The sequence below is a fragment of the Scyliorhinus canicula genome, chromosome 21 (genome assembly GCF_902713615.1).
Source record: "Scyliorhinus canicula chromosome 21, sScyCan1.1, whole genome shotgun sequence".
NCBI lineage: Eukaryota > Metazoa > Chordata > Chondrichthyes > Carcharhiniformes > Scyliorhinidae > Scyliorhinus > Scyliorhinus canicula.
In genome coordinates, this window is record NC_052166.1 from 50,931,930 (window position 1) to 50,955,529 (window position 23,600).

Here is a 23,600-nt window from a genome sequence, read left to right on the forward strand (position 1 = left end):
GGGCACCCCTGCCTGGTCCCACGGTAGAGCCTGAAGTACTCTGATCTCCTTCGATTAGTAACTACACTCGCCATCGGGGCCTCGTAGAGCAACCTCACCCATTTGATGAACCCCTCCCCGAATCCGAACCGCTCCAGCACCTCCCACAGGTACCCCCACTCAACTCTATCAAACGCCTTCTCTGCATCCAGCGCCACCACTATCTCCGCCTCCCCCTCCACCGCCGGCATCATAATAACATTTAACAATCTCCGCACAATCGTGTTAATCTGTCTTCCCTTGACAAATCCTGTCTGATCCTCGTGTATCACCCCGGCACACAGTCCTCTATCCTGGTGGCCAGGATCTTCGCCAGCAACTTAGCATCAACATTAAGGAGCGAAATTGGCCTGTATGAACCACACTGCAAGGGGTCCTTATCCCGCTTCAGGATCAAAGAGATCAGCGCCCGTGACATCCGTTCACCCCTGCCCCCTTCTGCACCACATTCCCACCCTTATCCGTCGCTCCACCAATTTCCCTAGCCGCATCTCGCCTGCGGAGCTGATGCGCCAACATCCTGCTCGCCTTCTCCCCATACTCGTATACCGCGCCTTGCGCCCTCCTCCACTGTGTCTCCGCCTTTCTGGTGGTTAACAAGTCGAACTTGGCCTGTAAACTACGCTGTTCCCCCAGCAACCCCTCCTCCGGGGCCTCCGCGTACCTCCTATCCACATCCAGGAGCTCCCCCACCAGTCTCCCTCTCCCTCCTTTCCCTATGGGCCCATATGGAAATCAGCTCCCCCCCCGGACCACTGCTTTCAGAGCCTCCCAGACCATCCCCACCCGGACCTCCCCCGTGTCGTTGGTCTCAAGATATCCCTCAACACTTCCCCGGTCCCTCCTACACACCTCGTCAGCCAACATCCCCACATCGAGGCGCCACAGCGGGTGCTGGTCCCGCGCCTCCCCCATCTCCAGATCGACCCAGTGCGGAGCATGGTCTGAAATTGCTATGGCCGAATACTCAGCATCCTGCACCTTCGGGATCAATCCCCTGCTCAGGACGAAAAAATCTATTTGGGAGTAAACCCTATGCGCATGGGAGAAAAAGGAATACTCTCGGCCTCCCAAACCTCCAGGGATTCACCCCTCCCATCTGGTCCATAAACCCCCTCAGCACCTTGGCCGCCGCCGGCCTCCTACCCGTCCTTGAACTGGACCGGTCCAGTGGGGAATCCAGCACCGTGTTAAAGTCTCCCCCCATGATCAGGCCCCCTGCCTCCAGGACCGGAATGCGGCCCAACATGCGCCTCATAAAGCCAGCATCATCCCAATTCGGGACATATACATTAACCAGCACCACCTTCTCTCCCTGCAGCCTATCCTTCACCATAATATATCTGCCCTCCTTGTCCGCCACCACCTCGGACGCCTCGAACGCTACTCTCTCTTCCTCACCAGAATCGCCACCGCCCGGTTCTTCACGTCTAATCCTGAGTGGAAAACCTGCCCCACCCACCCCTTCCTGAGACGAACCTGGTCCGCCACCTTCAAGTGGGTCTCCTGGAGCATAGCCACGTCCGCCTTCAGCCCCTTCAAATGAGAAAATACCCGAGCCCTCTTAACCGGCCCATTCAGCCCCCTCACGTTCCAGGTGATCAGCCGGATCAGAGGGCAGCCCGCCCCCCTCCCCCGCCGACTAGCCATAGCTCATCGACTGTTCGCCCCAGGCCAGCACACCCTGCCCAACCCATCCCCCATGATGATACCGCCTCCCCTCTTTCCCCCACCCGGCCCACACCAGCTCTCTCCTGGTCCTTCCAGCAGCAACACGGTATAGCAACAAGTAAGTTAACAGATGTAGTGACTTTGATTCAAATATCTTAAATGATTACTTTTATGCACAATTATGTTTTATTTCAATACAATTTTAATATTTCTCCCTTTATCCATAATATGTTGGATAAGTGAGCACGGACATGCTATTAAACAGTGGCGGCACTTATAAGGTGCAGCTAACTGCTTTTTCCTTTTAGTCAAGGGGTTCTGAGGCTTAATATAGCACTTCCCAGGTGCTGAATATATTTCCTAATCATTCAACTAGGTCAGCATTGATTGCCCCATCCGTAATGAGAAGGTGATGGCGAGTTGCCTTGAACCACTGCAGTACATATGTTAGGCAGGAAGTTCTAGGATTTTGACCCAGCTAGTGAAGGAACAATGATCTATTTTCAAGTCTATATGGTGTGTGGCTTGGAGGTGTTCCAGGCATCTGCTGCCCTTGTCCTTTTAGATGTAGAGGTTGTAGGTTTGGACGGTGCTGTCGAAGTAGTCTTGGTGAATTCCACCAGTGCGTCGTGTGGATGGTGCACAGTTGCTGCCACTATGTGTCGGTGGTGGAGGGAGTGAATGTTGAAGATGATGGATGGGGTGCCAATCAAGTGGGCTGCTTTTGTCTTGGATGGTGTCAAACCTCTGATGGAGCTGCAAGTGGAGAATGCCTTCTCCATGGTGGATAGGTTTTAGAGAGTCAGGAGGTGTGTTATCCATCACAAAATGTCAACCCTCTGGCTTGTTCTTGTAGCCACAGTATTTGTATGGCTAGTCCAGTTCACTTTGGTCAGCGGTAACCAAACGATGATAATGCCACTGAATGTCAAGCGTTAGATTCTCTCTTGTTTTAAATGATCATTGCCTGGCACTTGTGTGCTGCAGATGTTACTTACCACTTGTCAGCTAAAGCTCGGATATTGTCCAGATTTTGCTGCATTTGGACATCGACTGCATTGGTATCAGAGGAGTTGAGTGGTGCTGGACATTATGAAATCATTAGCGAACATCTACACTTCTGACCTTATGGAAGGAAGGTCATTGATGAAGAAGCTGAAGATGGCTGAGGAACTACTGCCGTCATGTCCTGTATTAGATTAGTTCCACTTTTTACAGCAGTGCAGATATTGCATAGCTGGCTGCAAGTTCAATGTAAAACTAAATGGCCCTTTCGTGTCCAAAGATGTGCAGGTTATGGGGATAGGGTGGATGGAGTGGGCCTACTAGGGTGCTTTTTCAGAGGGTTGGTGCAGACTCAATAGGCTGATGTGCACTGCAGGAATTTTGCTACACCATTGCTTTTGGTACTTGACCTGAGTAGTCATTCTTTCTCAGTCGGGCTCAATGAATAAAAATTGGTAGGCGACTGCATTGTAGGTCTTATCACAGGTCAAACCAGTTTGTGTCTTCAACCAAGTTTTACGTGCATGCATTCCAATAGGGGCCGCTGATAGTTTTATCTTTCATGGGATGTAGGTTGCTAGGCCATTTCGAAAGGCATTTAAGAGACAACATATTGCTATGGGTCTAGAGTCACATGTAGGCCAGGTAAGGATGTTAGATTTTCTTTCCAATATGGTTTTTTGTGATGATCAGTGATTAGTTTCATGGTCACAATTAGAGAATTAGCCCAGGCCTCTGGATTACTAGTCGAGTGACATTGCCACTGCACCACTGTTCCCCACATCTTGAGCAATGAAAGCTTTGAATTTGTTTTCCATTTCGGGATGCTCCGGTTTCCTCCCAGTGTCCCAAGATGTGCAGGTTAGGTGTTTTGGCCAAGCTAAATTGCTCCTTTGTGTCCAAAGGTTGGGTGCGATTGCAGGGGTGGGGCAGCAGCCTGGGTGGGGTGCTCTTATGGAGGGTTGGTGCAGACCTGATGGGCCAAATGACCTCCTGCACTGTAGGGATTCTATGATTCCTCAGTCCATGGGTACTTGGGCAACTGTCATAATTTTGAGTAGTGCAACAACTGAGAGAAACTAATCTGGAATAGAAGTGAAGCCTTTTTAACCTGTGTGGCTATCGAGTACACTGGTTGAGGCCCACTAAGCTATGGAGAAAGAACCAAACTAATATTTCAGTCAGTTGCTTTGCGATACGTGCCTAGTGGTGCTCTGTGATGAATCTGCTGCAAGCGGATTTCACTTATGTTTAGTTTCCCTTTTCTGAGTTGTAATCTCGACTAGTGCTGCTCGACTGCTGGGATGGAGGGTGAGGGTAAGGAATTTGCTTACTCAGGTGAACAGGTCAAACGGCAAGAGCTTGTGGCAAATTATTAACTGCCTGCTATTTTAAAATGAAAGACAAGTAATACTGGATAAACTTTTTTAAGTGACTTGATGTACAATATTTGTTCAGTTTTAAAATGCGATCCCTGTAATTGAATCAATTTGGTTTCTCACTTCAGTAAAACAATGGGGACACAAAATACACCTGTTCTTAAATTGCAAATGAAAAAATGTTTCCTCTGACTGACAGGACTGGTGGTGGAGGTACTGTACCTTCCTTCATATGCCTTGTTCTGTCCAAATTATATTTCTCAAATTGATAATCCATTTTACATCAACACTTTTTTTGGGAAACACCAGATTCTTTAAATTTATTTACCTAATGCTGATCTGATAACACTTTACCCCAAGAAGAGTGTTAAAGACATTCTTAACTATCTCTGTTGGGCTACAACTTGTCAGGGAGAGTATTGGCAATTGGAAACGTTATTTCTGATTTACAGTATCATCTTAGTTTGGGCTCCTTTCTCCCGAATCTTTTGATGTTGCATCAAAATGATAATGTATCTAGAGTGGCTGATGATACAAAGCTAGTCTGGAATATAAAGGAGAACACAGCGGCTGCAAATGGATAAGTACCGGTTGTGATTGGGCAACAAGGTGACAGACACAGTACAATATGCACGAGTGTGAAGTTATTCAATTTGGTCTTGAGAATAGAAAAGCAGTATATTTTAAAAAGGTATGAAACTTGTGATGTTTGGAGTGGCTTGGGTTGTACAAGGGACTCAAAGTTAGCATGAGCTACAGCAAACAATTAGGAAGACGCATGGCATGGTGATCTTTGGAATGCCAGGATAAGGAAGTCTTGCTACAATTGTACAAATCTTTGGTGAGACCACACTGGGAATACTGTGCGCAAGTTTGGCGTATTCTGAGGACGGGTATACTTTGCCGTGGAGGTTTTATAGCAAATGGTCAATAGATTAGTTCCAAAGATGCCCTATGATGAGCGACTTTGAGTAAATTGGGCCTACACTGACTGGAGTTGAGCAGAATGAGTAGTCACTGTTTCATTGAAACATACAGAACTCTCTCTAAAGGGGCTTGACAGGGTAGACATAGGTTGTTTCCCTAGCCGTGGAATCTAGAAAATTGGAGCAGTTTTAGAATAAGGGACTGATCAAACTGCAAATGAGAAATTTCTTCAATCAGAGGGCTAGGAATCTTTGGAATTCTCTATTCCAGAGGATTTGGAATGCTTCATCGTTAAATGTATTTACAGCTTAGATAGACAGGTTTTTGCTCCTTCAAGGAATCAAGGCAATGGGGAGCAGGTAAGAAAAAGGAGTTAAGACAGAAGATCAGCCACAATTGTATTGGATGGTGGAGCAAGCTTGAGGGGTTGTCTGGGTGACTGCTGCCCCAATTTCCTACGTTCTTCCATGGAAGAGATTTAAAGAGATGGTACCAAGGATGAGACTTGAGTTCGATGGAGAAGAATCCGAGTTTAATTGATTTCTGGACACTAATGGGATAAAGGAGCATGGAGCTAATGAGAAAAGTGAAGTTTAGGTGAAAGGTCAGCCATGATCGTATTGAATGATAGAATTTACAGCGAAGGATGCCATTGAGTCTGCACCAGCCCTTGGAAAGAGCACCCTACTTAAGCCCACATCTCCACCTTATCCCTGTAACCCAACTTAATCTTTTTTGACACTAAGGGCAATTTAGCATGGCCAATCCACCTAACCCGCATGTCTTTGGACTACTGGAGGAAACTGGAGCACCCGGAGGAAACCCACGCAGACACTGGGAGATCGCACAAATTTAGTACAGACAGTGATCCAAACCCGGAATCAAACCTAGGACGCTGGAGTTGTGAAGCAAATGTGCTAACTACTCTGCTACCTTGCCGAATGGTGGAGCAGGCATGAAGGACCAAATGGCCTACTCTTGTGAACTGTCTGTCTGATCGTTTGGTGATTAGCCACTTCTCCAGTTGATTTTGTCGAAGGTATTTTTTGGCCTGTCCCGCAACTTAGGACTGTCCTGAGAATAACCTCAAATTTGAAGCATTCTGCAATGAGTATTAGCTTTTCAAAAAGGGAGCAGTTTCCAGATAGTACAGATGTGGTCTGGGAACATGTGTGGTCAAAGGTGAAATTACAGTACTTAATTTGGGAAAAACTGCCTGCCAGGCAATTACAAATTGACCTGAGATTGCCTGGTGCCATTTCACTATTTCCCTGACTGCTGAAGTGCAACTGCTGCCCCCCCCCCCATCTAAATATATTCTGGTGAGCCAACACCGTACACACACAATCTTTGTACTTTCTGCCCTGAGTGATAAACTTTCAGAATTTAGCTATATCAAGTAAATATTTTTATTTGCAGGAGTAACGATGTAAAATATTTTGCTGCAGTTGATCAGTGCACGGGCTTAAAATAGTGCTGCCTTAGCAGTCAAGATTTCCCCAAGGCCCTGGTATCTACCTCCTGTTAGATTTTAAGTGTGCTGTTCCTGGAGCGCTGGATATGATAATAGAAAACATGCCATAGAATTCATTTTGTATCTTGTGCTCTTTTCTGTAGCAGAGTTTTGTGATGCCATATGAATGTGTTTAGTTGAATTAATCATTTGATTTCTGATGTGCTCTTTTGTTGGACGGCACAGGCATAATAGCCACAAGCTGTGTAAAGGGTGGCTCATTTTTCCAACTACCTTGCACAAAAAAATATTTTCCTGGCTTCATTTTTTTCAATTGAAGTTTATCTCAACGCCATTAAAAAGCACAGGAGTCTGATGTTACTTGCACTGTTGTGAAATAATGTTGCAGAAACAAGCTAAGCTATTCCTGATGCTAATGTAGCTATAATTTGCATACTTCACTTTCTTGCACCACTGTTTAAAAGAAGTGTCAAATGTCTTGTGTGACAGTGGCAAAGCTAATTCATACCATGCTACATATAGCACAGAAATTATTTTGCAGCTTCGTAAGTATTCAGAATGCTTCACTTAAATACCGAACATTTTTGATTTGAGAAAGTGGGCAAAATAAATTGACTTGACACAAGTGGCCTTTTGTTCACTTGCATAGAATAGCTTTACTTTGCTTAAAAACAAGGGAGAATAAGAATAAATTGTTTTAACTGCATGTCTGGAATGGAATATGGATCTAAGTTCTCTGAAAAATGAATATTTAGTTCAATTTTCTTCTTGATATGGATCTCCTTCCACATTGGCATTTGTTTGTTGTTTGTACGTACATTGTGCAATTTTGTGCATGGCTTGCAGTTTGTTGCACATTTTTTCTCAAGATTCATAGAAATCAAATTGGACTCAACGTCACCTTTTACCGATGCTGTTAGTGTGGCTGAGTTTTTCCACCGCTTTGTTTTAGTTCAGATCTCCAGCGTCTACTGTATTTTGTTTATATATTTTTTTTAATTCCAAGCTTTATTCTCGCTGTTTGACTGGCCCCTTCATCCTAAATATTCTTTCTTGTAATACAATGAATGCCCGGATACATTGTCTTTTTTATACAAAGAACAAAGGAAATTACAGCACAGGAACAGGTCCTTCGGCCCTCCCAGCCTGCACCGATCCAGATCCTTTATCTAAACCTGTCACCCATTTTCCAAGGATCTACTTCCCTCTGTTCCCCGCCCGTTCATATATCTGTCCAGATGCATCTTAAATGATGCTATCGTGCCCACCTCTACCACCTCCGCTGGCAAAGCGTTCCAGGCACCCACCACCCTCTGCGTAAAAAAACGTTCCACGTGCATCACCCTTAAACTTTCTCCCTCTCACCTTGAAATCGTGACCCCTTGTAATTGACAATTAATTATGGTATATGCAAATTCCAATTGTGTGGTACCCTGCACTTATTGGAGCTGAGCGGTTGTTTTATTTGTTCATGTGATGTGGGCGTCGCTGGCTGGGCAAGCATTTATTGACCAACCCTGAGGGCATTTAAGAGTCAATCACATTGCTGTGGATCTGGAGTCACGTAAGCCAGACTGGGTAAGGATGACCGATTTCCTTCCCTAAAGGACATTAGTCGTTAGTTTACATGAACGGTGTACAATTGGTGTACCCTTATGATGAGCTTTTGACTATTTAGAGGTCACGTGCTCTGTGTATCTGTAACCAATTTCCATTCAATGCAAGATAAATATCTGAAATTCTTTCCTGTAAGGATTGATTAGTGGTTTTATTTGTTTCATTTTGTGACCCTCACAGGTTTTCAAGATTGACCATAGAAGAAATGGATAACGGTGGTTATATCCAGTTTGATGTGCCTGAGTACAGCAACTGTGTTCTGAGCCAACTTAATGAGCTACGCTTACAAGGAAAATTATGTGACATTATAGTTCACATTCAGGGTCAGCCATTCAGAGCCCACAAGGCTGTCCTCGCTGCCAGCTCCCCGTATTTCCGTGATCATTCAGCACTGAGCACCATGAGTGGTTTATCAATATCAGTTATTAAAAATCCAGATGTATTTGAACAGTTACTTTCATTTTGTTACACTGGAAGACTATCATTGCACTTGAAAGATGTTGTTAGCTTTCTTACTGCTGCAAGCTTTCTGCAGATGCAGTGCATAATTGACAAATGTACTCAGATCTTGGAGAGCATTCACTCGAAATTCAGTATTGTGAGTATTGACTCTGTCGTTGTCAGTACTGAAGATAATCAGGGAAATCGCAATGGGGTTAGGGAGAGCAATAGCCGCTTCTTAAATCCAGTTGAAATCTCTCCTCCATATTATGGCCAAGTACGACAGACAACAATTGCTAACGAAACACGTATGGAGGCCACACCAAACCGAAGTTTTCAGAATCGGACTATGGAAGAAAGGCACTCTGACCCTGGAAGCAGTGGTAGCATTTCTGAGCATGAAATCCAAATTGAAGGGGATCATGAGCAAGCAGAGTTAATAGTGAGGGAAAGCAATCCAATCGGCGCCCAGATAACCGAGGTCAAAGTTAAAATGGAAAAGTCCGATCGGCCAAGTTGTTCTGATAGTTCATCAGTGGGTGATGATGGTTATCACACAGAGATGGTGGATGGAGATCATGTGGACAGAATGGTGGCTGTGAACGTTGGCTCATACGGACCAGTATTACAGCAGGCTTTCTCACTATCTCAACCAGCATCACAGTCAGCTGGCTTGTCAACCACCTATGGTTGCCTCACAAATTCAAGTCCCTCTAGATCTATGCTTAGTAATTTTAGAGGTCGAGGTCGACTGAAACGAAACATACAGATACAGAATGAAGGGCAAAATGTGATTAGTCAGTCTTCTGATGGCGACAGTGGGCCAAACAGACAAGGTTTTGAGAGTAATCCCCACGACCATGACGCAAGGGAACACTGGTTTCCATACAATCAAAGGTTAATCTGCATCTACTGTGGAAAATCCTTCAACCAGAAAGGGAGCCTCGACCGACACATGCGGCTCCACATGGGAATAACTCCTTTCGTCTGCCGCTTTTGTGGGAAAAAGTATACACGGAAAGACCAACTTGAATATCATATTCGCGGACACACCGATGACAAGCCATACCGCTGTGAAATCTGCGGTAAATGTTTCCCTTTCCAAGGCACTCTGAACCAACATTTGAGGAAAAACCATCCTGGCGCTGCCGAGATTAAAGGTCGCGTTGAGTCACCTGACCGAACAGATACACATATAGAACAAAAAGAAGGTGATGAACCTTCTCCCTCAGAGGAAACCAATATGGAGACTGCAGTGCAGGATGTTCTTCCATTGTCTCATATTTCTGAATGAATAGCTTAGGCTTAACAAAGCCAGAAGCACACGCAGCTAGAAATAATGCTACAATATTAGTTGTTTTTTTTTTTGTAGCACAGTATTCAACATTTATATAATGTTTCTGGTTATGAAACTACTATTTTTCCCCAATCAAGTTCTATTTTTTTCTTGTATCAATTTTCCCTGAAAGTTGATCATTTTGAATAATTCAGAGAAGATAGTGTTGGCCTGATTAAAGGTGCAGTGTATAATATAAATATGAAAATAAATGACCGTATTCAGGAGAAGCATCAGGATAATTAGTTATGATAACAAGAAGAAACGTGTGTGGTAATATGATAAAACACCACCATAATAAGTAAAAGCAAGCCTGAACATCCATTCATGCTTCACACAGCAGTGCGAAATGCTATTCCAGTCCAGTATTTTATTTCACGAATGGTCTCATTAATGAAGGTTAAAGACATTTAATTTTGCCTATCCTAATGGTGCAGTGGTATGAAGTTTGAATTGAACTCTTCAATGGGCAACATGGAAGTCTGGCAGAGATCAGGTTTTAAAATTCTATTACGCTATTTGTGATGTGTTTGATATTTATTTTTAACCAGCAGCTTGGTAAAATGTTAATTGACTGACGATCCCAGCCTCTGCAGTGCCTTGACATCTTATGAGCACCCTCTACTGTTCAGTCCATGCGTTACACTTCCAAAAATATCCCAAAACATTTTATCGGGTCAGACTACTTCTACCTGTACTTGAAGGTGTGGTAACATGGATGCCTGGCAAGACTTTCAGCCTGCGCTATTAAATTGTACACATTTTACCCAATTTCGCTTTGATCAGTGTTACTTTCATACTGCTGTGTGGAATAATCTGAATGCTTAAGGGCTATATTTATTAGTTCCAGTGATAAATCATTAACTATATCCGTTTTTAAAATAATTTCACTCACTCATACAAGAAACATACATACACATTTTTGACTAATGTTAAGAAAACCCCACAGACCTTTTGTATTCCAATTTATCCATGTCAAATGAGTGCAATCTTCAATGTACATTAGGAATGGACTTTAATTCCCAACTCTGATGACACCTTGTCAGGCACCCAAGCATCTTCAGGGAAATGGCATTTGTCAAATGGACAACAATTCTTTTCACTCATGGTAGGGCCTGGTGAAAGTGCAAGTTATCCTCTTCTCCTTTTGTCTTCTATTAAAAAGTAACTTCTGAAAGTATGTTAACTTACCCTAAGAAATTAGGATATTGTGTTTGCAGCTTTTGCTCTTAATAACTTGGCTAAGAAGGAATGCGTTTTTATTCTTCAAATTTAGAGATTAGAACTTATAATGAAAAAAAAAAATCAGATTTAATGAACTATATGTTTACTTTGCAGAGCAACATTTCATTTGGTATGGTCAATTAGTTATCCTGTTTAGGCACACTTCAGATTTTTCACTAAATTCAGTACTACTACAGTCAGTTGAGAAATCTGTTTGGGGGTGGGAGAAATCTAGTCAGCATCGAAGATACTAGGTATATACAGGAGTAGCATCTACTATTTAACCATTGTTTTATCTATACAAATTATAATTTACAGTTTTAGAAGACTGGTAAGTGGTATTCTAGGAAAGCTTGTTTCAAAACAATTCAAACAACTTGTAATGTTTAAACACTTTCAATTTCAATCAAAGCCTATGTGCCCCTCTTCCCTGCAAGCTCTCTTTAAAGCCTCATTTAAAGTTTTACTGATGCACATATCTAAAGTTTATTAACTTAAATTAATATTTCAAATTGCCACACTACATCTTGTGCTAGTAGTGGTCTCCGCCTAGCACTTATACATAACTGTCTGCAGAAAATGCCTATTGTACAAAGATTAATTTTAGAAGTCTTTGACCTTTAGTCATTGAAGAGTGCAGTGGATTTGACACACTTGGAATTCAAACCGACGTGTGGATCTTTGAAAACATTGACTGCCAGTTATACTGACGTGAGTAAGGAAGTTTCCAAGTATCACATTACTCAATTGAGAAGTTTTGGGGCAAAAATAAATCCAACCAATATATAAAATAAGTAAATATGTGACTTGCATCGATTTATAACAATTGCAGTTCATGTAAAATCATAGTGGTGCATTTATTTTAGAAAAAGATTACTCTTTCCTCACCCTACGAACACCTCTTCCACCCAGCCCCTCTGAAAGAAGAGTTTTGGATACATTTATTGTACACAGTTTGCTAAATTAACTGTGATTTAGGACTATTTGATTAAGAATTTAATTGCATATGTTCTCAATGCTATCTACAAAATAAATACCTTGACGTTTCTGATGAATGTTTTTAGAGGAAAAAATAACAGCTTAACTGTATATTATTTAAGAGTCTGTACTAATTGGAAGAGTTTTATAAAGGTTTTTTTAAAAAGTTGTTTTACTTCCAATGTGAAAGATCCTTCCGCCAGCTTTAGTGTTCATTGTGAGATTTCACAAGGAAGAGTCGGATCATTATGTGGCGTCATATGCTCCGTAAGTGCTGGAAACATCTACCGGTCCCATATTCGTTCCAGATTTTTGGGTCCATCCATATTTGGGTCCGTGGTGTTTTTTTTTAATCCTGTGGGATCCAGAAGTTCAACTAACCATTTATTATAGCACTGTCAGTTAAAAATGCACTCTTTGCATCCTTTTTAATCCACAAGAATACTGAATAAAGTGATGAATTCAGATGCTCCAGGTTTTAGCAATCCCAAACAAATAATTGCATGTATTAGCAGACACAAAAGTTAGAAATGAATGGGGGACCGTAGGTTTTCTCTGCCTTGAATAGGAAAGTTATTGTCGGTGTGTAATACTCTATGTAATCCATTTTACTTTTCTTTCTACGAGCCAAGTGCATAGTTATCTAAATCGTGTACACTCTCAAAGACCATAATATACATGCTGTGATGTCCTAGTTTAAAAAAAACAAGCAGTACTACTAAACTTAAACAATTTAATTGTTGCCTGGTTATAGTCCAATCCCTTTTTGGTATTCAAATGGCAGTTGTATATTGGAAATTTATATACTCTACTGTGGTCATTGTGATTACCACCAATCCTGGATCAGTGGACACTTATCATGCAGATTTTCAGGTTATTAGTCTTTGAAGAAGATACAAACTGCAAAAGGGACGTGGTTGTGTATGGCCTCACCTACCTTTCTTCGGGTTTTTGCCCTCAAATGGTGCTGTTCGATCAGCTTAGAATTATTTATTGAACCAGCATTAACAATTTTATATATAAATAATATTTGGATGCGTACTGTTTCAATTTTTTTGTTTATATAAATTCTTTATATGAACCCTGTAATATAATCAATCTGGAATTCTAGTCAACTCCAAAGTATTGATGGAATGATTGAAGTTGATGTTTTCTGGAATGCATGTAATCTTTAAGGAAACCTATAGAGTTTTAATCTATTTGTTCTAAAATCCAGCTAATCCATTATTATTTAATAGAACAGACTGATTTAACACTGGATGAATCAAGAGCTAAACTGATGATGTCATTTTGTCTCTTAGATTATCCCTTGGATTTCTTTTCCTGAAGAAGCTTGCAATTATCATGACAATTTCTAAAAAATAAAAACGTATTAACCAAGATAAAGCACAAATCTGACCCATTAGAATTTGTTTTCCGACTATATTCTGTACATGGCTGAAATCTCATGAGCCTATCCTCATCTGCCATTTTGAATTTCTCAGACTCTGAGCTACAATGCCAAATGGGCACCCTATTGCACTTTGCTTGGATTCAGACAGAATTACTTGCTGAAGTCAGCAGTCACAGGACAGGCATTTTAAAACAGTATAACTGCAAAGCAGTGATGAATTACCAACCACCATCTCTCACTCAAAAGGAAACTCAAGACAATATTTGAAATGTTCCGTGGAGCCAGTTTTGTGCTAAATAAATTTGGGTGTAATACTGTCAGTGAAATCGGAGAAAAGTGAGTATATTTCACACTCCTGCATTACTTATGTAAACTTCAGGATCTGAGTTCAGCGACACAGGTACTGATTGTATAGAATATTGCAGACACAAAATTAGATTGGTGGGCAAGAAGGTAATTAAATTAGCTGCAGGTAAGCATTTAAAAGGTGCTTGTGTGTATATAATATATAAAAAAGATTTTTAACAAAACCTGTCTTGGACATCTAACTAACACTGTTTCTTAAACACCCTGACTCAGACTTGATATTAGTGCAATAAACACTCATCCACAATATAGACACACAGTTTTAAATAAGCTATTTTCAAACCATATAGTGCATTTTTTTTACTTTTGATATTTACAATGTATAATCTGTTTAGGACCATTGTGTCATAAGCAACCAAAAATGTATTCCACTGTTGTTTCAAGCAGTATACGTCAATAAGCTTTTGTTTATTCTTCTATGCAGCAATTGCAGAAGATAGAACAGAGCTTTTTGAGAATGACTAACAAACTATATATAATATATATATATAGGAAATGATTTGACATCATCAGAGCAGGTTTCAGTTTGTAGGCAGAGCTTTTAATTTTCTAGGCTCTTTCCAGAAGATCTTAAAGAACCACAAAATGGCTGCTAGATTGTCGCTATCTAGAGAGGATATTGACTTGCAGTTCACTTATTAAAACTCTGGAGATTTTCTTTCGCAGGCCATAATCCATGAGTGAGTGAAATAATGAAGCTATGTAAAGCTGATGCTCTGACAGTTGGTAACTAGCCATTATGGATGTATTTTCTAGCATGAATGCAATCAATATTTATTCAAAAGTATATGTTTTTCTCTTATCCTATTAGCTGTGTCAGTGATCAATTAATATTTTGGTGCTGCTTAATTATTGTTTTGACCCTTTTTTTCTGTATTTCCATTTTGTTGCTTGTAAACAGCTTTTGTATTGTTTGAAGAGTAATAAATGGAAAGTTTCTGTTTTTGTAAATAAATCTTTTGCTGTTATAGAACCCCAACAGTTTGGTTTCTGTTTAGATTATAGTGTGAGAGATTGAATGTTTGATACCCATACTCATTTTATTCATGGTAATTCTCTCTCTTTCCCCCCCCCCCCCCAAAATACAACCAGGCCTGAAGAGAGGTCACCAAGCTGGCACCATCTGTTACGGGCACTCTTAGTTTTTAAAAAATCTACATATTTTGTGAAGATGTATGTTGAAAAAGCACAATGAGAGCCACTGCTGTTGGGATGTCAGAGGTGATGGCAATGTGCATTTGTCTGTGAGCTGGTGCAGACCCTGTAGATTGAGGGAAACAAAAAAGTGTGAAAATGTTTTTTTTCAACTACAGGAAGACAATGTGAGATGCTTGTTGTAGATATTAGTAGGTAGCACTATTTTTCTGTTTCCTATCTTGCAGCATGTTGGGAAGGCAGGATATGGTTGCAGTTTATGCAATTTTATTGATCAAGGAGGGTACATAATGGATTAAAAAGGTACACCCCATGATGCAGTGCCTCGTGTTACCAAGTAGAGGATAAGTAAATTTCAAACCAAATTTCAGTAAAAGGCTGCTTGGAGATTTGTAACATGATTTGAACAAACTCCCTTATTAATTAGCTTTTGATCCATTAAGTACACAAACAATGTTATCCTGTATTACCAAGGCGACAAAATAGATCTCGAGCATTCATAGATTAATACAATAACTAACCACACTTTGCATATCAGACTGAAGAGCTTATGTTTAATTATAAAAATGATACAGTATCTCTAATACTGGTTCATTGTGATTCTGCGGACCACATCTGAACTGTATAGTTGAAGTTGGTTCTATTCTCGGCTTCAGTAGGGCATTTTTAGTTATACTGTAAAATAACTCTCAGCAAGGAAATTGAGAGTTTGTGATCTCTTCCTAGAATTTCAGATATTTGAGTTTGGCGCTGTTGCACAGAAATTACAAGGAAATCAAGAGTTTGTGATCTCTTTCTAGAATTTTGGATAGTTGAGTTTGAGGAGTAGAAATGTCCAGGTTTGGGAGAAAAACGGCTGTGAAAAAGAGGGTTAACGGAAGTCCGCTGGGGAGTGAAAAAGTCAGTGCAGGAACTGTAAGGAAAGCGGAGGCTGGAGCACCAGGGAAGGCCGCATCGCTCACAACAGAAGAAATGACCACGGTGATGGCGGTGGAACTTGAAAAACAGTTCACAAAACACATGGAAGCGATGAAGAAGGAGATGGGGGCGGTATTGAAAGTGCTGGTGGAGGAGGCGATTTCCCCGGTGAGGGTATTGGTATCAAGCGAAGCGGCAGAGGTGCTGGAGCAAGGTGAGACACTGAAGGAAGTGAAAGCGGCATTATCGCAGCACAGTGATCAACTCAACTCAATGGGGAAGGTGTTGCGGAGGGTGATAGAGACCAACAAGGGTCTGCAAGCCAAAATGGAAGACCTGGAAAACATCCAGCTGACAGAATCTGAGGATTGTGAGCCCGCCCGAAGGGGTGGAAGGCCGACTGAGTATTTTGCCACAATGTTGGCGAAGCTATTGGAGGAGGGGGACGATCCCTCCCGATATGAACTGGATCGGGCTCATCAATCGTGGAGGCCCATACCAAAGGTGAGTGAGCCGCCAAGAGTAGTAACTTTCCGTAGGTATAGCGTGAAGGAGAAAGTGCTGGGCAAAGCAGAAGCGGGTGGTACAGTGGGCTGGAGCTGCTATACGCATATACCAGGACTTTACGGTAGAGCTGGCGAGGAGGCAGGTTGCCTTTAGCCGGGTGAAGAAGGCACTGTACATCAGCAAGGTGCAGTGCGGCATAGTATATCCATTTAAGTTGAGGGTGACCTACAGATCCAAGGACCTTTATTCTGGGACGGCGGAACCAGTGGAGGAGTTTGCGAAGGCAGAAGGACTGCCAGAATTGAGAAATTGTCGTGTACCGATGTTGCCTCATGTAACTTTATTTTTTCACTGCATGTTGGTGTATGTACTAAATGAGTTGACGCTATATATATTTGGACAAGGGAAGAGATGGGACTTTCATTAGCAATGGTGGTTCTTTGGGGCTTTGCTGTGTATGCGGGGTTGTGTGCTAAAGGAGATTTCTTGGTTTTCCTGGGACCAGGCAAGGGGGAAGGAGACCTGGGCGGGGGCCTCCACACTAGCCAGTTTAAGCCGGCCAGTGAACGGGAGTGAGGTGGGGGGAGGGGCTGCGGCCATCGGAGCCTGGTAGAACAGGTCTTGGTGAGTGAAAAGTTGGGGGAAGGAACAGAGGTTGGGGGGAGGAGTTTACAAGAGGAAGTGGAGGGGAGCAGTCTGGGAGGGGGGGTGTCTACAATTCATGGGTGTTCACGGTACTCTTTCGGGGATTGGATGGCATTGAATATTGGGGGGGACGGGACTATATGTCAATGGTGACCATAGGCGATTCCTGATGTCTTTTTTACACCTTGGGAGGTTTAGTTTTATTTGATGCTTATATTGTCAGGTGGGTTGTTGTTTTGGGGCGGGAGGGTAGGAGGATGGGATCGTTGTTGTTAAGGGGATTGACATTGTATCTTTACTGTTTGTTGGTGGGATGTAAATTCTGAAGAAAATGTGAAAATGGAGAATAAAATATTTATCAAAATAAATATTCCAAGTAACTCAAGTTTATATGGATCAGAAGTTAATATCAGCATATTCTCAGGACCAAACCTGTCCTGCAAAGCATGTCTAGAAGCTATCTAGCATAGAACAACTTTTATTGATCGAGAGGCTTTAATGGAAATTGTCCCAAAGCGTAATCCGAAAAAAATGAAAAGTGTTTGTGACTTTAAAATTAGCCCACCTGCAATCAAGACTTCCACTTGTTGGAAAGATGCACAAAAGCCAATATTAATCATGGATTAAAATTTAATCCTTTTTGGAGTAGTGTTATCACACAATATATGTTGTACAAATAGATGAGTCAATCTTGCCTTTGTTAGTCCATGAGAACTTTTATGCAAACAATCGGTTGTTGCTCCTCACAAGTTCCATAAAACTTATTCTGTTCAATTTGATTCTGAAATACACCTGCATTCAAACCTGAGATTATTATTTGCACCGTTCGTTCCAATTTTGATTGTGAGGAATTTTGGGATGCTCCTCTTGACTTTGTTACAGGAAAAGCGAGATTCCGAGATCTATCAAAAATTGAATCCAGTAAGGAAATCTAAAAATGCATAAGAGGAGGTGTGTGTCTGTTCAATTGGTAAAGGTGGTTAGCTAGTGTTTAGGATTGCAATAGAAAACTGGTAGGGGCTCCCCAATTGCCTCAGATGGAGAGTATGTTGGGTTAGCACATCTCAGTAAAAAACGGTTATTAAACGGTTTGCATTTAGATCATGCCTTTCACAACCTCAGGACATCCCATAGTGCTTTAAAACCAATGAAACATTTTTTTCAAAAAACTTAGCTTTGTTATGTAGCAAAGTTTACGCATGGTATTGTCCCACACAGCAATGTGATAATGACTAAATCATATTTTTTAATGTTGGTGGAGGATAAATATTAGCTAGGGAGAACTTCAATTTTGCTGTTTCAAAAAAATGTTTTTAAATTGACTCTTAGGACGGGGGTGTTGCTGGCTAGGCCAGCGTTTAATGCCCATCCCTAATTGCCCTTGACAAGGTGACAATGAACTGCATTAGAGCCACAGAATTCCTACAATACAGAAGGAGGCCATTCAGCCCATCAAGTCTGCACCGACCCACTGAAAGAGCTATCGACCAAGGTTCACTTCCCCACCCTATCCCTGTAACCCCATAACCCCACCTAACCTGCACATCTTTGGGCACTGAGGGCAATTTAGCATGGCCAATCCATCTACCGTGCACTTATTTGCACTGGGAGGAAACCGGAACACCCAGCGGAAATCCACACAGATGGAGAAAGTGCAAATTCCACGCAGACAGTCGCCAAAGACGAATTGAACCTGGGTCCTGGTGCTGTGAGTCAGCAGTGCTAACCACTGTGCCGCCATATGCTGCTTCTTGAACTGCTGCAGGTACATCCACAGTGATGTTTGGAGGGAGTTAAATGCTATGGGACCTTTGAGTCACCTGAAAGAGCATTTGGCCTGAGTTTAAAATTTCATCAGAGTGCAGTACTACTTCCGGAGTGTGACCAGAGCTCCTGCTCCTGCATTCTGTCTGTTGACTCTTGCATATTTTTGGATGCAGGTGGACAGATCAGGAAGTAATCTTGCGTTCCTGGTAGTGAAATAGTAAGGTGGCATTAGCCGTCAAAGATTGTATGCGAATAATAGCAAATTGGAGAGCATGTGGCATCTGTATACCAGCTAGCTTCAGGAGAAGGGAGATACTAGGAGAATAAAATATTGACTTTATATAAATGTAAATGCAACAGTTTGAAATTTTAAATGTTTATATAAGGTGACTAGTCAATACAGAGTGTTAAAATAATCATCTGTAATTTAAATCATTGCAACAAATGGAAATATAAACGTCGATAGGAACATGTTGCAACTCAATCATGAATGCTGGCAGGTATGTGATTTTTCTGGGCACTGAGGCTAATTGTAACACTCCTCCGACTGCCCTGAGATTGCTACCCAACGACAATTATATTCCCAATTTCATTTTATGGGTGCATTTTTGAACATTATTTCTGGACAAGTGCTCAGCAGGAATTTCATTCTGCGGGTTGTTTAGGAACAGTGAACAGTTTTGTAACCAGAAGCTGCTTAGATGTTGTAATGCTTTCTTCAATTTATGTGACTCCAAGTTGAAGTTCGAGTATATAGCCCATGATGCATAATACTGTATATCCTGATAATCACCGAGGATACGCAGTGTGGAAAATTTTGGACGGTAAAATTCAAAATGAACAATTATCCATGTTTTTTTCTTTCTAAAAAAAATTCTAATTTAAATAGGAAAAACGCCGTTCGACTTAAATAGAACGGCTCCAATCATGAGTGATTTCTACAGATATACAAATGCATTTTCGCTCCAGAAACCTATTCCATTATCTTTTTAATCTTTTTGTATGACCTGATTTAAATGCTTTACTGGTAACAGGAAAGCTCACATTGTTTTGCTGGGAAGAAAGTGCATAGTATTTACACTCTAAGACAAGTGTAGTAGCCTGTGTGTTAATGGTGGAGACTGCAAGTCAAGTCCCAGAAAAGCGTTGATAATGCCGGGTTTAATCTCTTCAAATGTGATGTTCACTATGTTTGTCTCCATGGTAGATGCCAAGGCTATTTCACTGCTAACCAATGGTTTGTGTATCTCTTAGTGGCCGTATCATATTTTCCCAACATGCATGTTTCACCAGTGAATTTAGTCCAACAGTATTTACCTGAATTATGTAATGTAAATCATCTGTATATGAATCAACCCAATTTTTGTTTCCTTTCGTTAAGTCCAAAGATGTTAAGGTTAGGTGGATTGTCTATGCTAAACTGCCCATCCAGGTGTGTGGAAGTTAAGTGGGATTACAGGAAGTGGGCAGAGATGGGGTGCTCTTTCAGAGGGTTGGTGTAGACTCGGGCCGAATGGCCTCTTTCCTCATTGTAGGAATTCCATGGCCTAAATGGAAGGAATTAACATTGGTAAATGCTGGGTTTGAAGTTTTTGTCTGATTGTTAGCAAACATTTCGATTAGTGTATTGAATTTCTGATTTTGATTATATGCATTTTTGTCAATGCCATTTGAATCCCAAACAAGGTCTGAATGAATAGTTTTTAAAGTCTTGATATTTATGATCCATAAATGATTTCTCATTTAAAGGGAGGAAGAGATGAGCATCATCAGGACTACTTTTATGATTTTTTTGGGGAAAGGTTACAACTGTGAAGCTATATTACCTTCCTGTTACACTTCTAGAATCAACAATCTAGAAGTACAGTGATAGGAATTTAATATACAAGCCTCACAGTGCTATATGATAGCAACTCCTGTAAAAGATACATTTAAGATATTGTAAGCCTATTCCACATTTTCAAAATAAATGCATTACTTTATCAATTTTATTTCTTTCTTCCCTTTTCAAAAGGAATTCTTGACATAGTTACTTTCACGGAAGAAGCCATTCTGGCACTTTCTCCCCATGTCTGCGTGGGTCTCACCCCCACAGCCCAAAGATGTGTAGGGTAGATGGATTGGTCACACTAAATTGCCCTTAATTGGAAAATAGGAATTGAGTACTCTAAATTTATGAAGAAAGGAAGGAGCCATTATTTATATGCAAGTCTTGAATCATGTGGGCTAGGGGGAGGGTCACAGTGGAGCAATCCTTTCCTCCACATAATTTCCATACGTGCACCTCCCATCATCAAGAAGCCAGAGCTGGTCATGTTAGATTGCTGATTTTTGAGAATAGGGTAATATCAGTGACCTTTATAACATCATGCATTTATTTCTTACAACGTCAGCCTCTGGACAAGTAGTTGCCATCTGAATAATTCATGAATTGTTGATGTTTAATATGAACTATGGCTCGTTCCATTTTTTGGATTCCAGTTAGTTGCTAATTTTTTTTATCAAGTTGCAATGTTGCTGTGTTACAAGAGATGATAAAGTATTGGAAAAAACCTAGTTTTGGCCAATTAAACCAATGCTGATGTGCACATGTTGGAAAGTCCTCCACTGCCACTTCAGTCATTAAATGAGTACTACAAAGAGCGGCACGGTGGTGCTGTGGTTAGCACTGCTGCCTCCTAGCCCTAGGTCATGTCCGTGCTCAGTTTGAACATTCTCCCCGTGTCTGCGTGGGTCTCCCTTCACCCCCTTCCTCCCACAACCCAAATGATGTGCAGGGTAGGTGCATTGGCCACGGTAAATTGCCCCTTAACTGGGAAAAAAGAATTGGGCACTTTAAAGCTGTGAAAAAAAATGAGTACTGCGTAATCCAAAATTATTCCAAATGAGGAAAAAGTACAAGCTATTTGCTGAAATATTGATTTATGCATGGAATTTGAGAAGAGTGAATGGATAATGCCGGAAATGTTGCACAGATGCAAATAATTTTTCTCATCAAAATTGCTTGTCCCGAATTAAAACTGGCTTCTCCTGAAATTGGCATTTAATGTGTTTACTTTCCATCCTTACACTCCTTTTTATCTCCAGAAGCAAAACCAAATTATTTAATTTAATTATTTTCTGAAGAGTACCCAATTCATTTTTGCTAATTAAGGGGCAATTTTAGCGTGGCCAATCCATCCACCCTGCACATCTTTTGGGTTGTGGGGGTGAAACCCAAGCAGATGAGAATGTGCAAACTCCACATGGGCAGCGACCCAGGGCTGGGATCGAACCTGGGACCTCGGTGCCCTGAGGCAGCAGTGGTAACCACTGCGCCACCATGCTGCCCTACAAAACCAAGTTATAATGATCATCACACAGGACGAATGTGCATGATACCTAAATACATATAAAGCATTACGACACCCACAATACATCTTGGTTAGCTCATCAAAGAGATGTTGAATGGTGGTTGCACTTTCTTGGGAAAATGAGTCATTCTCGATCATTTACACCGATCTCCTCATTGCTAGTTATAGAGCAGCAAACTAACAGCTTGCATTTGTACATGGTATTAAATGTCCCCCTGCAGTTGTCAAATAAAGTTTGACACTGGGCCCGATGACATATTCAGATTAGTGACTTGAACTTAGTCAAAAGAGTAGAATTTAAGGAATATTTTTAAGGAGCAGTGAGTGGTACAGGGGTGGAAAGATTTAGGAAGGAAATTCCAAAGCTTAGGGTCTTGGTAATTGAAAGCATGGCCAACAATAGTGGACTGATTGAAGTCAGGGCTGCATAAGAGCACAACATTTAGAAGGAAATACCTATAAGTTTTGATTATAAAGAAATATTTGTGTATATTTTCTAAGTTTAAATATGTTGTAAATTAAGGGCAATCTAGGCTAAAGTCCCATGAAGTAATAATTTTGAAAATGTTTACCCTTTCCTGGACTGATTAGAATTTAGCTCTTACCTCCCTAATAACCTAGTAGAGAATATCTATGTAGAATAAGGCATCAGGCAGTGTAACACTAAAACAAAGGCCAGAGGGTTTCAAGTTAGATTACTGGCCTGCACTGATGTGGCAGGTCTCAGCTGGTGCAGCGGTTTATGAATCGCTCTGTGATCGGGAGAGAATAATCAGCCAGGGCTCCTGCTCCCAGTTATCAGCGAGTGAATCTCATTTGGATTTGAGAAAATTCGACTTTATACTTACCAAATGCTTTCCCTTCCTGCTTAGAATTGTAGAAACAAGGGAAAGTGAAGGGAAACAAGCAAGTGATTTTGCTTTCAACACAAATGCAGCTAAAGGTGGGTTCCAGTTATTAGATCCCCAGATGATGCCGCGGTTGTATTGCAACACTGAAATTCTAGTTTAAGAAAGCCATCCAGATCTAAGACTATTAATTGAATCATTTGCCACTGAGCTATGAATAAAATACATCCAAGACAATTTGCATGCATTCCAGGAAGGCTGGATATCCACATTGATACAACAATGAATTATGCCAGGTAAAAATATACTAAATTATTCTGTTATTACGGATCATTTTCCAAATGCAGAATGGATATCTGGAATGGAATTGTAATACTGTAGGCTCTTTGAAGAGTTTACGTAATATCACAAATAATGACTGTGGGCGGCACCGGGGCACAGTGGGACCCAGGCTCAATTCCAGCCTTGGGTGACTTGTCTGTGTGGAGTTTGCACATTCTCTCCGTGTCTGCGTGGGTTTCCTCCAGGTGCTCTGGTTTGCTCCCACAGTCCAAAGA

General features: G+C 41.4%; 1 protein-coding gene across 2 annotated transcripts in view; it reads left to right on the plus strand.

The window, feature by feature from the left end:
• Nucleotides 1-14,827, plus strand: part of zbtb34 (zinc finger and BTB domain containing 34) — a 33,508-nt gene extending 18,681 nt beyond the window's left edge. For both annotated transcript variants that reach the window (XM_038781671.1, XM_038781672.1), the window contains exon 2: nucleotides 8,293-14,827. In XM_038781671.1, the coding sequence (XP_038637599.1) occupies nucleotides 8,318-9,847 (1,530 nt within the window). In that variant the 5' untranslated portion in view covers nucleotides 8,293-8,317 and the 3' untranslated portion in view covers nucleotides 9,848-14,827. The remainder of the gene's footprint in view (nucleotides 1-8,292) is intronic.
• Nucleotides 14,828-23,600: the final 8,773 nt, after the last annotated feature.